A 16,347-nucleotide genomic window follows, 5' to 3' on the forward strand; every position below is an offset into this window, starting at 1 on the left:
AAATTTACATTTTTTTCCTCAGTATTTAAACTTGGTTTCTGTATACCTTCCTGAAACTTTACACTTTGCAACTTTTTCCCTATTTTTTGTAAGATGCAGGGTATTGTGATATGAAGAGATAGGAGGTCTTTTTGTTATGTATCTCATCGGGAGAGCTGCTGAAAATGGATTATAACTCACTGAGCACTATAGTCCACAAAAAAATATTACTTTGACATCTATAGAAAAAAGTACCCTCAATTTATTTGTAATTTACCTCTAATTTGTTGTGTTACACGTAAGTAACTTTCTTTTTTCCCCTCTGTCTTTTGCTGTGTTCTTATGGATTTGCCTCTCCTGTTTGGACTGACTGTGTCATGTACAATTCTTGGAATTCCTCATTTACTATTCCTCTGTGGATCTGTTTTGTTGGAATCTGGAACGCTGGAATGATGGAAATGTATTCTTTACAAAGTAGCTGTGAGTATACTAGATAATTTATGTAGAAATTTTTTTCAGTCAGAGTTAACTTAAATTTTACTTACAGTTGGATGAAATATGAGCCAACAAAATCTTAAATCTAATGTATGTTTTTAGCTCTGCACATAGTAGACTTCCAAATAACTTGATTTTAAAATACTATATTCTGACCTGTAGCCTAATAGTATATTTAAGATCAGGCTTTCAATTTAATTTGCTTATCTTCTCAGCATCTTTTGGCTGAAAAGTTAGTTTATAAAAAAAGTTAGTGAAAAAAAAAAGGGTGAAAGGTTATGTATGTATGGAATGTTTAGTTACATATGTAATTCTAGTGAGGAATGCAGAATGCTGTTCTTTGTTCATTCCAAACATGTTGACTTAATGCTTTGATCTTTGAGTTTTTTTAATGAAAATTTGAATGTGGCAAAAACTTTTAAGAGAAATGTGTACCTCTTAGGAATGTTTTGCCATTGTATTTTAATGATGAATAAGACCTACCTCTAAGGAAATTAACCAGTAAGACTCTACTCAGATGGTCTGAACTATGGACAGATTTTCTCAACAATGTGTAAGTTAAAAGAAAAAAAAAAATCAGAATTATTTACCATACCAATCTAAAAGTAGGTTTCTTTGAATTACTCATGAAACTATTGTTGAGATAGTCAAAGAGCCAAAAACTATGTAGAAAATTGAATTATAATTTACTTAAAACCCAAGTATATCTGATCTCCCTGATGGTAGAAGCAGTTATTACGCCAATTATGAAGTGACATAATTGGACTTGGTATAAAAGCTTGAAAGATATTGTTTACTTGTTGATGTTGATCATGAAAGCCTTCAAGAATTTGTGAAAAATTGCTTTAAACTCAAAATTTTAATTTCATTTCATGAATAAGAAAACAAATTTAAAGAAATTTATATCTGTAGTAGTTATTCAGTATGAGCAAATGGGATAATTAAAAGAGTTCTTTATATAATTTTAAGGGAATTTGAGTTTTTTTCCTAGAAAAATCTATGGTTATGTTTTTTTTAGTTGATTGGTCAGAATCTTACTAACTTACTGCAGATGGAAATCTTTGCTCTCAAGAAAAGTTATTTAGTTTTTATTTTATTCCCTTGGGTTTTTGAAATTAACCATTATATCGTTAGTCAACTCACCTTATTTTGTCTATTGCTGCAATTAACTAGCACTTTTATTGGTGATAATATGAAATTAGTTTGATTTGCCATGAATAATATTTTGTGTAGTTTTCTAAGTAGCATTAATGAAGAGAATTTGAAATGTGTGACAGTTTTGTTCATAATTGAATAACTTGACCCTTTTTGCTTTTCTCAGCAACAGAAGAACCTTGAAGGCTATGTGGGGTTTGCAAATCTCCCAAATCAAGTATACAGAAAATCAGTGAAGAGAGGGTTTGAATTCACACTTATGGTTGTGGGTAAGATATAACTTCTCATTAAAATTGGATTTTGATCCTAAGTTTTAAACAACTCAGATCTGAATGAATTTTTAAAAAGATAGCCCAAATAACTCTAAGGATCGTGTGTTATGTTTTCTTTTATTTTCTGGAAAAAAAAGATGGGATAAGAGGATCTTAATTGTACAAATGATTACCCTGGGAATTCATTCATTAAATATAAACCCTGGAGTGAGTGAAATATGATTCTTTGTGTTTTCTAATTCAGTCTCATTTTTTTATATGTATTTTATCCTGTGTCTGGCCTACCCTTCCTTGAATCTATTTTAAGATATTGTCAAAGGTTATTTTGACTGTAGGTTGGTCATATCATCATTATATAAGATGAGTAATCTTAAATGACATTCTTAAATTAAATGACTATAATATTTTTGCATTATATAGGCTGACTTGAGAACCTAAATTCTAAGTATGATGCAACTTTGTTGTATTTTTCTATATGTTTCAAGAAGTTGAAAGGGAGAATACTGGATTGACTATCCTTGACAAAGAAAATTGAATTGGTGCTGGGCTTTTATATAGTGTGCATTAATTTTTACAAATTATATTCAATTTCTGGTATTTTTTATTTTGGTGTTTAATTTGATTGAATTAGCTATAAAATACTCCTTCCTCGAATATTTTATCATTTGAACATAATATTTTACCTAATGATCAGTTTGTGGCTGTTTGGAAATATTTGCATTGTAATTATAGTTAAAACTTGGTACAAATCTGTGAACTTAATTCTTGTTGGTTAAGTCTGTCTCAGGTTGAGTAGAAGCATAGTAGTACATAGCTTGCAAATTGCTGTTGTAGAGCAGAGGTGGGGTAGAGGGTATAAAAGATACAGAACATTCCTTTCTTCTGTAAATTGCATGATCATTATAATATGAGTACTATATCTTACCTTTACATATGTAAGGTTAATGATCTTAAATGACAAACTCTAGACAAATATAGGATCAATTAAAAATTTTTTTTTAAAATTTTGGTATCATTAATACACAATTACATGAACAATGTTGTGGTTACTAGATTACCCCATTATCAAGTCCCCACCACATACCCCATTACAGACACTGTCCATCAGCGTAGTAAGATGTTATAGAATCACTACTTGTCTTCTCTGTGCTATACTGCCTTCCCCGTGCCCCTCTGCCCCACATTATGTGTGCTAATCATAGTGCCCCTTTTTCCCCGTGACCCTCCCTTCTCACCAATCCTCTGCAGTCCCTTTCCCTTTTGTAACTGTTAGTCCCTTATTGGGTTCTGTGCGTCTGCTGCTGTTTTGTTCCTTCAGTTTTTTCTTTATTCTTATACTCCACAGAGGAGTGAAATCATTTGATACTTGTCTTTCTCTGCCTGGCTTATTTCACTGAGCATAATACCCTCTAGCTCCATCCATGTTGTTGCAAGTGGTAGAATTTGTTTTCTTCTTATGGCTGAGTAATATTCCATTGTGTACATATACCACATATTCTTTACCCATTCATCTACTGATGGACACTTAGGTTACTTTCATTTCTGGGCTATTGTAAATAGTGCTGCGATAAACATAGGGGTGCATATGTCTTTTTGAAACTGGGCTCCTTCATTCTTAGGGTAAATTCCTAGGAGTAGAATTCCCGGGTCAAATGGTATTTATATTTTTCGTTTTTTGAGGAACCTCCATACTGCTTTCCACAGTGGTTGAACTAATTTACATTCCCACCAGGAGTGTAGGAGGGTTCCACATCCTCGCCAACATTTGTTGTTGTTTGTCTTTTGGATGTTGGCCATCCTTAACTGGTGTGAGGTGATATCTCATTGTGGTTTTAATTTGCATTTCTCTCATGATTAGTGATGTGGAGCATTTTTCATGTGTCTGTTGGCCATCTGAATTTCTTCTTTGGAGAAGTGTTTGTTCAGATCCTCTACCCATTTTTTAATTGGAATGTTTGCTTTTTGTTTGTTGAGGTGTGTGAGCTCTTTGTGTATTTTGGGTGTTAACCCCTTATTGGATATGTCATTTATGAATATATTCTCCCATGTTGTAGGATGCCTTTTTGTTCTGCTGATGGTGTCCTTTGCTGTACAGAAGCTTTTCAGTTTGATACAGTTCCACTTGTTCATTTTTGCTTTTGTTTCCCTTGCCCGGGGAGATATGTTCATGAAGAAGTTGCTCATGTTTATACTGAGGAGAGTTTTGCCTATATTTTCTTCTAAGAGTTTTATGGTTTCATGACTTACATTCAGGTCTTTGATCCATTTTGAATTTACTTTTGTGTATGGGGTTAGACAATGATGCAGTTACATTCTCTTACATGTAGCTGTCGAGTTTGCCAACACTAGCTGTTGAAGAGGCTGTCATTTCCCCATTGTATACCCATGGCTCCTTTATTGTATATTAATTGACCATTTATGCTTGGGCTAATAATTGGGCTCTCTATTCTGTTCCACTGGTCTGTGGGTCTGTTCTTGTGCCAGTACCAAATTGTCTTGATTACTGTGGCTTTGTAGTAGAGCTTGAAGTTGGGGAGTGAGATTCCCCCCACTTTATTCTTCCTTCTCAGGATTGCTTTGGTTATTCGGGGTCTTTTGTGGTTCCATATGAATTTTAGAACTATTTGTTCCAGTTTGTTAATGAATGCTGTTGGTATTTTCATAGGGATTATATTGAATCTGTGGATTGCTTTAGGCAGGATGGCCATTTTGACAGTATTAATTCTTCCTAGCCAAGAGCATGGGATGAATTTCCATTTATTAGTGTCCTCTTTAATTTATCTTAAGAATGTCTTGTAGTTTTCAGGGTATAGGTCTTTCTCCTCTTTGGTTAGGTTTATTCCTAGGTATTTTATTCTTTTTGACACAATTGTGGATGGAATTGCTTTCCTGATTTCTCTGTCTGCTAGTTAATCATTAGTATATAGGAATGCAACAGATTTCTGTGTGTTGATTTTGTATCCTGCAACTTTGCTGAATTCAAATATCAGTTCTAGTAGTTTTAGAGTGGATTCTTTAGGGTTTTTTATGTATAATATCAGGTCATCTGCAAACAGTGACAGTTTAGTTTCTTCCTTACTAATCTGGATGCCTTTTATTGCTTTGTGTTGTCTGATTGCCATGGCTAGGACCTCCAGAACCATGTTGAATAAAAGCAGGTTGAGTGGGCATTCTTGTCTTGTTCCCGATCTTAAAGGAAAAGCTTTCAACTTCTCGCTGTGAAGTATGATGTTGGCTGTGGGTTTGTCATATATGGCCTTTATTATGTTGAGGTACTTGCCCTCTATACCCATTTTGTTGAGAGTTTTTGTCATGAATGGATGTTGAATTTCGTCAAATGCTTTTTCAGTATCTATGGAGAAGATCATGTGGTTTTGTCCTTTTTGTTTATGTGGTGGATGATGTTAATGGATTTTCGAATGTTGTACCATCCTTGCATCCCTGGGATGAATCTCACTTGATCATGGTGTATGTTCCTCTTGATGTATTTTTAAATTCGGTTTGCTAATATTTTGTTGAGTATTTTTGCATCTGTGTTCATCAGGGATATTGGTCTGTAGTTTTCTTTTTTGGTGGGGTCTTTGCCTGGTTTTGGTATTAGAGTGATGCTGGCTGGCTTCATAGAATGAGTTTGGAAGTATTCCCTCTTCTATTTTCTGGAAAACTTTAAGGAGAATGGGTATTATAGTCTTCTCTAAATGTCTGATAAAATTCAGCAGTGAATCCATCTGGGATGAGAGTTTTGTTCTCTGGTAGTTTTTTGATTACTGATTCAATTTAATTGCTGGTAATTAGTCTTGTTTAGATTTTCTGTTTCTTTCTGGGTCAGTCTTGGAAGGTTGTATTTTTCCAGAAAGTTGTCCATTTCTTCTAGGTTGTCTAGTTTGTTAGCTATAGTTTTTCATAGTATTCTCTAATAATTCTTTGTATTTCTCTGGTGTCTGTTGTGATTTTTTCTTTCTCATTTCTGATTCTGTTTATGTGTGTAGATTTTCTTTTTTTCTTAATAAGTCCGGCCATGAGTTTATCTATTTTATTTTCTTAAAGAAGCAGTTCTTGGTTTAATTAATTTTTTCTATTGTTTTTTTCTTCCCAATTTTATTTATCTCTTCTCTGGTCTTGATTATGTTCCTCCTTTTGCTGACTTTAGGCCACATTTGTTCTCTTTTCCAGTTCAATAATTGTGAATTTAGACTATTCATTTGGGATTGTTTTCCTACTTGAAATTGGTGTGGATGGCTGTATACTTTCCTGTTAGACCTGCCTTTGCTGCATCCCACAGAAGTTGTGTCATTGTGCTGCTTTCATTTGTCTCCATATATTTCTTGATCTCTGTTTTAATTTGGTCATTGATCCATTGATTATTTAGGAGCATGTTTTTAAGCCTCCATGTGTTTGTGAGCCTTTTTGTTTTCTTTGTACAATTTATTTCTAGTTTTATACCTTTGTGATCTGAGAGGTTGGTTGGTACGATTTCAATCTTTTTGAATTTACTGAGGCCCTTTTGTGACCTAGTGTATTCTGGTAAATGTTCCGTGTGCACTTGAGAAGAATCTGTTTCTTGCTGCTTTTGGGTGTAGAGTTCTGTAGATGTCAATTTTTTGTTTTTAATTAAACTCCCCAAGTCCCTTAGGAGAATTATAACTATTTTCAAAAATTTTTTTATATTAAAATTTTCAAGAGTGACTTCTTGAACATACACTTACCAGAGTAATATTTGGGGATTAAGGCCAGATATTTGGATCAAAATATTTGACATTTTTCCAGATGAGAAAAAATTAATAATCCACTGACCATGATTTTTAGAGGAAATATTCAATCTCTGTATCTTATTTATCAGTTTTTCTGGCTAGTTCTTTTGTGAAGTACAGCTTTTGTTTTTTTTCCCTACCTTGGCAAGACTTCAACTGAAGATAAAGGAGAATGAGTGTTAAATATCCGTACTTTGTTTTTCCCATTGCACTTTTAACATTATTGTTTAATTAGCTATCTTTGAATAGCCTTGCTGAATGCAAGGACTAAGTCTTCTCAACTACATAGTTGTAGTGTCTGATACATAGCCACCTTTTATTGTTTGCAAATTACAGAAAGCTAAAGCTAACCTTTCTTTAATATGCTTACCCTAGAGACTGCAAGCTATTTCTTATGCACTAAGTGCTCGTTTTTGAGACTTAAACTCAGGGCAGTTTTGGCTCTTATAACAATACTTTGATTAAGATTTATACATTGATACAAACTCAGAATCTGTATTTAACAGCTGATTCCTAATGAAACTCTTTGTCCTTTGATGGAAAAAACTTTAATAACCTTGTTTTATAAGCAGTATTTATTAGTACTTACTTAAATGACTTTTTTTAATCCACGATGCATAAATGCGTATTCCTATACTTTCTCCCTTAAAAGAGCTTATAATTTACATGAAAACATAAAATACACATGAAAAGACAAGTAACTTATCCAGGAAGTAAATATGAGTCAGTAGAGTCATACAAAAATTAAGAGCTATAGAAGTTTAAGAGCGTAGGAGACCTTGTTCCTGGTTGGAGATTATTATTGCCTTATTTGAAGAGGAGGTATTAGGTCAGATTTTTTAAAGATTAGAATTAGGAAGGGCATTGAGAAGGGCAATCAAGGTAAGGAAATAATAGCCAGCATAACTTGTTTTGTGCCACACAATGTTCTAAGGATGTAAAATACTTTGAGTACTGATATCATTCTTAACTTACAATCCTTAACAACAGTCCTGTGAAGTAGGTATTATTGTTATCCCCACTTTAGAGATAAAATACCAGGCATGGAGAAATCAGATTACTTACCCATGGTCACATTGGTAGCAGATGGTAGAACCAAACCCAGTCTGTTCCTCAGTCTGGTGTTCTTGAGCACTATGCAGAGTCCCATTTGGGGATACTGGATGTAGTGCAGAGTTCAGTAGAGTGTACCCAGCAAGCCTTGAACTTACATGATTTCAACTAGATGTTCTGTTTTCCTAAAAAAAAAAAAAAAAAAATGGAAGAGACAGAGAGGAAATGAATGAATGAGACTAAAGTACTAGTGCAAGCAATTTTTTTCTTCCATTCCACTGAACTGAGTATCTGGCCTTAGGGTGAGTGTGAAGTGGGAGAGGTGAGATTATTTATTTCCCCATCATATTCAGCCTCCATATACCTTCATAGTGTGAGCTCACCTTGCCAAACTTAGCCTAGTGCTTTGATATAAACTAGTTTTATGTGCTCAAAGAAATAGGTATCTATTTTAGTGCAGGAAGAAAAACAGGTTTTCAGTTTATATGTAATTGTGCTTTATGGGTGATATATAGGGGTTTTAAAGATTAATTTGCACTTCACATTGACTTTAGGATTGGACTCCTAGGATTTAACTTTATAATAGTTGGCATTGAGGCTGGAAAGGTAGGCTAGCCTAGATTTTGAAGACCTTGATTGTCAACAGGAAATGAGATTGGAATTCTTGATTTTGCATCTTTATTTAAAAATCGAGTTTAAAACCCAATGTCAAGCCTATCAAATAATGGTTCTCTAAGGCAGCAAAGTGTCAAACCTATTTGGGCTAGGAATTTGTCTTTCCTTAATTAGACTTCACTATGCTCTGAAATGGTAATAAAATTTTCATTTTATTAGAATCCTTCAAGGAAATAGAACTCATTGTAGATTGCTTTATTGGAGCAGAAAATGTTTTAAAAAATAATGATATTAAATCTATTATTTTGAATTGTTTGAAGATAAAATCCACAAGTCAATCATTTTTGCTATCCTGAGCTTTCAAAATTATTTTGGTAAATGTTTTCTTTATTTAATGACTTATAATAATGTATTTGACCTGTACCAAATGTTTTTAAGTAGCAGAATGGTGTTTCTGTTTATTTCAGTGGCAGGGAGCTTATAATGTGATGAATCCTTTTTTGGAATTCAAAGTTTATCATAATATGTTTTTTGTAGATGACTTATTAGCAAAAGCTTAGGAAATACTTAATTTAGTTGGTAATAGGATATACAATATCTATCATAGTTGTTGTTTTTCTCCTTATTTTTGGTGTTTGAATTGTAATAACATCCACTAGAATTTGAAAGGTAATAATTGGCACATTTTGTACCCAGGCTTTAGGGCATTCATTGGTATTGATGTTTAATTCTGAGGTTAAGCTATGTTGGATACTTGAAATTCTTTGAGTAATATTTTTAAAAATTCTTCCTTGCATTTTGTATTTTAATTTTACTTTTAGTAATAAAAGTAACTTGACCAATTACTATTGTATAACCTAGTGAATATAGAAAAACTATAGAATTGTACATTTTTAAATGCTGAAATTTATGTTATATGAATTTTATTTCACTTAAAGGAAGTAATTTAACCAAAGCAGAGAAAGTTTAGGGGGTCGGGGAATCACATAATTCCACATAGCCACTATTTTAATTTTTTGTATTCTCTCTAGGTTTTTCATCTCCATGTTTTAAAAGGTGCTTTTCTTTTGTCCCAGAGCAGCTGGTTGTGGATACGTGTTTTCCAGGAATGGCTAGAATCTCAGTCTCTCCAAATATTACACCTCTCTTAGCTTTCCAACCCCATTAATCTCCAGAGCACCATGTAATATAGGTTCCTACACCCAGAGCAGATCTCTAGGGCTGGGTGTTCAGCAATCCTAGGCCTCCACCCCTTTCCTGCTCCATTTCTCTTCCTCCCTCCGGTGAACTGGGGTAGGGGAAGGGCTTGGTTCCCCCTGGGTCACGGCTTTAGTACTTTACCCTTTTCCTTGAGGTTGGCTGGTTTCCCCAGGTGTAGGCAGTCTGCTGCAGCCTCCCTTCCTGTGGCTCTTTCAGAATTAGATGAATTTGCTCTTTTGCTGTCTTATATGTGGTTTTTGGAGGAAGTTTCTGTCTCACCTCTACGGTGCCATCTTTAATCCAATCTCGTGGCCTTTTTTTCTGTAAGTGTCCCTGTGTTGTTTTGTATTTACTTGATTTTATATTCTCCATGCAATCTTTTTTCTTGTGGCTCTTGTCCTTGATGTCCTCCTGCCTGATTTAAGGTTATTAAGGATTCCATTGTATTTATGTAGATTTCAATTTTTTATTTTTTAAATAAAAGTATAATTTTTTATTTTGTACTCTTAAATCCATGTGGATTTTTATAATGTGATATGTGGGCCAGGAATCTGGTGTTTATTTTTTAAATGGTTAGTCATCTTTATGAAAAGTTTTAGTTCTAAAAGTATAGGTGCTTGGTTGGTTCTTTTCTCCACCTTTGGTGTAAGTTTATTCTATTGCTCTTCCTATATAAATACCACATAATTTCAGTTATAAATTACAGTAATTATGTTGTTTCTTGTGTAGGAAGATCACTGGAGTTTATGTTAACTTAGGGAAATAGGTAAACAAGTAAATAATATGTAATTACAGATTGTATTATTTTCTAGGAAGGAAATAAACATGGGATTTATTTAGAGTTATCAAGGACATGCCTCTGATTAGGTGACCGTTCCATCGTAATACCTGGAAAATGTGAAAATTAAGAAATACTGGAAGAAAAAAAAAAGAATTAAAAATGGCTTACCAGAGACACTTATTATTAACATTTTGCTGTCTTTATCCTCAGTATTTTATTTTTGACAACTGTATAATACTTTGAAATGTGGCTGTCTCAATTTTTAGCCATCACTTCTCATTTGACAATTGAATGATTTTCTGTGTTTGATCTTGTAATAATGGTGCAGTAAAAATTTTAAGGAATGAAGATTCTGGTCATTTTAACTGTGATGTTTAATTTGTGCATAGTTGTCTAATCTGTTGCTGCATTTATCATGTATTTTGTAATTTATTTCTCTGCTAATGGACATAAGATTTGTTTTTACCCCTACAAATAACATGGTAATGAAGATTTTTAGACACAGGGTTTGTGTATTTATGTTGGGGAGCAGAGGGCAGAATCATTTATTTGGTTATAGTCCTTGAAGTAGGATTACTGTAGCAATACAAAGCATTTGAACATTTTGTGACTCTTGACACATATAGGCAAATTGTTTTCTTAAAAGTTTCTACTGCCAAGTTTTATATTAAAAAAAAAATTTTTTTTTTTTTTTTGCCTGAATTTGAGGAGCTTTATGGCATGTTTAAAACTGAGGCTATTCACTCCTTGGATGCTGTAACTGTTTTAGATGCTTGAGGGGAGAATGTAAAGGCAGATGAAGACACTATAAGGGAATAGTAGAGGAAGACAAAAGTATACAAGTTGACTGTGTCCTGAATCATTGTGTAATATAGATGGTATAAGAAATTTATAAATCAAATGCTGTGGAAGGATAGAGAAATAAGACATAGGTTAAAAGCGTACTACTATTTTAAAGCATACACTACTATTTCATGGAAAAATGGTGCATAATTTTTTTCAGTAGTTATATTGATGTTTTATATACTTAATTCTTAAATTTCAGTGACTGAATCATGGAAAAATTATAACTTAAACACTTAAAAAATAATTTTATAGATGGAGTCTTTTTTTTTTTTTTTTTTTAAGGGGCAGTACCTGGATTGACATTTATAAAAACTTGTAGTCTGGATAATATCCCAGTTTTATTTAGTAGGCTTTTAAGAAAGGTCATTCAATGTGATTTTTAAAATGTGTATAGATTAATCCTTAAATTATATAAACCAATCTAATTATTTTTGCTTCTCTTACATGTTTTGTCCTAAGACAGTCTTTGAAAATAGGTAATTTAAGATAGTCTAATGTTGGAAAACACACCCATTCTTTTCACAGCCTTTTGAGGGCCCAATGATAAACTTCATAGTATATAGGCTAAATTAAAGAAGAGAGGTGAGAATACTGATAGTTTTCAGCCATAAGGAAATTGTTCTCTTGATAGTGAATATATTCAAGATTCATTGGATAGGTGGACTGAAATAAAAGTCATGAAACATTGGTTGGTTTTAATTAGCTAGACTTTGGGACATCAGTGAGAAAGTTACACAGTCTACTGATAATACATTTTTAAGAAAAGGTGCTTAAGACTTGAAAGACAAGATAATGAAGAGAGCAACTTCTTTATGTATGGAAATAGAATTCTCAACACAGGACATTCATTTCGTGTGTAGTGTTCCTTTTGGCACGGCAGACTGACATATTTTGATCCTTAGGGGCAATTTCTAGGTCTTCCTTAATCTAGGGCATGGAGATCAAATACCATGGTTGGTCAATGAGTCTCTGAAATACCGTTTTAAAATATAAAATTAGTCTTACTGCCTTTTCTTCCTAGATACGACGGTAGACAGCCCAGTACTACAGGAGGTCAGAATTTTCCCTTCATACATTTAGTTCATCTTTTCCTCCAGAGCATTTGTAGATTAAGTGGCTTTTGTATTAGGAACCAGGTTTACTGTCCAAAGCAAGTACTCTATAATTACATTTTTGGTACACAGCAGGTGGTTTTTGTTGGAAAGATAAGTTTTATGCCAATATATCATACTTGTTTCACCATTATACAGAATTTCAGTGTAATTTTAAATGTTGGAAAGGTATAACCTGCTTCCCATGAAATACCTTTACAAAGGTGGTCAAAGTTACCAGCCTTGTTTATTCTTTCTACATTTTATCTTTGAATAAGCAGGAACACATTTCAAGTATATAATTTTCATGCACTTATATTTTAGTCCTTTTGATAACATTTTACTATATTCAGGAGTGAAAATTTAGAGCAGTGGCTAACCTACTGAAGACTATAGACCAGATTTTTTAAGGGAAGGGAGGGTACTAAATGGGTTCACTGACTAAATTTCCTGAAATATAATTTAGATTTTTATCAGATATTTATTTTCTGGAGAGAGATTACATATTTAGATTCTCAGAGGGGTTGTTATTCATCTAAAAAATTGAGACCTATAGGTAGAAAGTATTTCTTCTGATTGGAAGCATGTGGCATCTATTTGTATTGATACTTGTGCTGAAATGTTTTAATTAATTTTGAAACAGTTCTAAACATAAAAGTTACAAGTACATTATACAGCTCTTTTCTCCTGAAACATTTTACAGACACGATCCCTCATTGCTTCTAAATACTTGTATGTTTTCCTTCCTCGAGGATATTCTCCTACAAAACCGTAATATACCATCAAAATCAGAAAATAACAAATGTATGTTGTATACATGTATATATACATAGGTATACACTCATATATATATATACATTTACATCTCTATTAAATCTGTATAATATATTGAAAATGGTTAAATTCACACCAATATTTTCAGTTTCAGTTTAGTATCACAGGGGTCATTCTACTTTGCATCTTTTTCTTATAATGTCCTTCTGATGGTAGAAACCATTATCCTTTATATATTACTTACTTGATCAGACCCCCTCTAAATAACTCATCTTCTGCCATATTCCCCAGGCTCTTCCCCTTCCCTCACTGAGGAAGTGACCTGTGCTCAACCATCAAGTGCTATGACACCCCTTGCCCGTTACTCTTCTCATGCAGATATCCTCATCCTTTGGGAATCAGGCCTTCTCCCGGGCACCTTTGGAAGCCATCTTCATCTTGCAGGCTCTGACACCCTGCTCTGGGCCACTGGGATTCTCCCTCCAAGGGAGGGATGTTTACCTGCCTTCCTCAGACCTAGATAATGATTTTTGGACTGAATTTTCAGGAAGAAAGTAGAATAGAGCTCAAATAATTTTGAGGAGTTTAAAAAGTAATATTTAATATTTAACTGTGTTATAGAATTAACAGGCCTAGGAATAGGAAAAGTAATTTGGGTGTTTTTTTGCTTATGTAAAAAGAAAATAGAAAAACTGGTAAAATTGTAATTTTGTACTGTCATAGAAAAAAGTGACTAAAGATAAAACTTGAGAAATTTAGCTTGAAAATGAAAGTTATTTGCAGGTACATGTAGTGTTATATAGGTAACATTGGTACCCTTTACATATATTTTGACAAACTGAAATTGAGTATTTTTGGATGGCCTCCAAATGAACAGTTGAGGCAAATAGGTTAATATTTAGAAGGAAGAAAGCTTTAGACTTTGAGGCTTGTTTTTGCACTGCCTAGAACTCTCAAGTAAGCAGATGATAAATCCAAGGTAATTATGCATATTAAAGAATCAGATGTGAAACATTTGTGGTTTATTCATAGAAGACTATGAATTGTTTATTTGCTATAGTGGTATTAATTACAGTAATAACATGATAGTGAGATTTCCATAACATTCTTGTCCTGGTCCTGAGCATAATTTTTTAATTGAGTGATCAGTAATTCAACCGATATACATTGATCAGCAGTAAAGTTCTAGGAATTATGGACTAAGCTGATGGTATAAAAATGAAAATGACCACTTCCCCCTCAAAGGAGTTTCCAGGGAAATGTGCATTACTAATTACAATTTAATTTTATAAATGCTTTAGTAGTATGTATTTACAGTGCCATATAGAGTCGAGGGAGTTATTGAGTTTAATGGAGATAACTTCTTTTTTGCCTTAAATTCAAATGTATAATTTATTTTGGCAGTTTTGTAAAAAGCTAGTTGTTTCTGATGCTTTTTATTTGTTTTTAATGTAACATGAAAAATCAGTCTTCTATATTTAACTTAAATCCACCTTGTAATACTTAGTAGAGCAGCTGTTTTACTAAAAAGAATATTGTACTTTGCCTATTTATGAACTCCAGTTTTTGCCACAAATGAGTTTTCTGACCTTGGACAGATCACTTTGAATTTTAATTTCCTTATCTCTACATTTACCTAGTCTTGTAAGCCAGGCACTGCACTGAGATTAAAAAAAAAAAAACAGCCATATCCCTTAAGAATCTGAAGGTGTGGGATAGAGGTGAAGTAGAGACGCTTGGACCTAATAGGATAGGTACTTCAGTAATCCTTGCTTTGATTGAACTCTTGATTATAAACATTCAGAGTACATATGTTGTGCTCTTACTTTGTAGTTCAGTATAGTTAGTTAGCTGGGCAAAGTTGTTTTCTGGTGAGTCATATTTAGCTTATTTGAAAGATGATTGAGAATTTGTCCTAAGCAAGGTTTAGCTGGTAGCTTGCATTCTTGTTAACAAATTAGGATTTTTGTACTTGCCTATTCTGTGGATTTCAGTAAAGATATGTATAGTTTAAGTGTTTTGATCAAGTTGCTTATGTGACATCACTAATTAGTCTGCAGGGTGCACTTTGTTTATAGGTGCTACAGTATTAATGCTGTCCCTTGCAAACCTTTTGTGTACCTTTTTTCCCTGAGTGTGTCAGGTACTATGCTTAAGTGATATGGAGAATCTTAGAGATTGTTTTTATTAGAGGTTGACACTAGATTTTAATTTACGTCTCAAAATTAAATTTTTCATATAGGTTGTTGTTTGCTTTTGTTGTTGTTAAATCATACTTTAATAAAATCAGATTTAATATCATTTAGCTGTTAGTAGTACTTCTTGGTTTAGGCCATCATTATAGATAATTTTGGTCTAAGGAAATTTGGTCATTTAACCTGTCATCTAAAAGGCTCGAGGGAAGAAATTAAATGAACTACATTTTGATTGTTTTAAGTCTGTATTTCCCTGAATCCTTTTACCAAAATCATCTGGGCCTCCTGTTCAAGATTCTTATTCTTGGAAATGTGGGAATGTTCATTTTGACAAGAGCCGCCTCTTATTCCCCATCTTAAAGTTTATGGAGCTCTGGTTTAAGTATGCTTTAATCTTCAGAGAAAGAAATAAATTATATATTTCTTTGAAATGTAGTTTATATTTTTTGACAACTTATTTTTTTACATAATAAAGATACTAAGATGTAGTTGTAAAATACTCTTCCTGTACAAACTACCACTTGATATAAAATGGTTTTCCATTAGAAATGTAGTAGAGAGGAGTCACTGAAATTTTTTAAAAGAGAAAGATCTCCATTGTTAATTTTGGTGTATTTTCCTTCTCTTAGGCAAAGCTGTAATATCATGTTTGTGTCTATATACTTTCTTCACCTAGTGCTAGGTCAAGCATTTTCCCATGTCAAATGGGTTTTTTCAAACGAATCTTCAATGGCTGATTAATATTATTTTTATGGGTGTATCATAGTATACTTAAGCGTGTCTCCATGTGGTAAGACATGCCCCCACCTTCTTTACTGTTAAAAATACTATTGTAACGTTTTTCCCTGCATGTTTGATTCCCAGAAGTTGAAGACATGGTAAAGAATGTGAACTGAGAATGTTACACCAACTTATATAATTACCATAGATGTGAGAATACTCTTGTTTATTTCATCCTTGCCAGTATTGAATAGGAATTTTTTAAAATGCCAAATAAAGGAAAAGGAAAATGATGTTGCTAATATAGTTTTACAAAGGTTCCATGTTGTAATTTGCATACCTTTGTTGAGCTGAAATTTTTTTGTCTACTTTTCTATTAAGTATTCATGCCTTTAAAACAGTTTCTTTGTTTTATTTATT

General features: G+C 33.1%; 1 protein-coding gene across 1 annotated transcript in view; it reads left to right on the forward strand.

The window, feature by feature from the left end:
• Nucleotides 1–440: 440 nt before the first annotated feature.
• The window catches only part of SEPTIN7 (septin 7), a 93,688-nt gene continuing 77,781 nt past the window's right edge, over nucleotides 441–16,347 (forward strand). Inside the window, exons 1-2 of the mRNA XM_036897409.2 lie at nucleotides 441–459; nucleotides 1,796–1,898. Of these exons, the coding sequence (XP_036753304.2) occupies nucleotides 1,889–1,898 (10 nt within the window). The 5' untranslated portion in view covers nucleotides 441–459; nucleotides 1,796–1,888. The remainder of the gene's footprint in view (nucleotides 460–1,795; nucleotides 1,899–16,347) is intronic.

This window comes from Manis pentadactyla, chromosome 7 (genome assembly GCF_030020395.1).
Source record: "Manis pentadactyla isolate mManPen7 chromosome 7, mManPen7.hap1, whole genome shotgun sequence".
In the NCBI taxonomy this organism is placed as follows: domain Eukaryota; kingdom Metazoa; phylum Chordata; class Mammalia; order Pholidota; family Manidae; genus Manis; species Manis pentadactyla.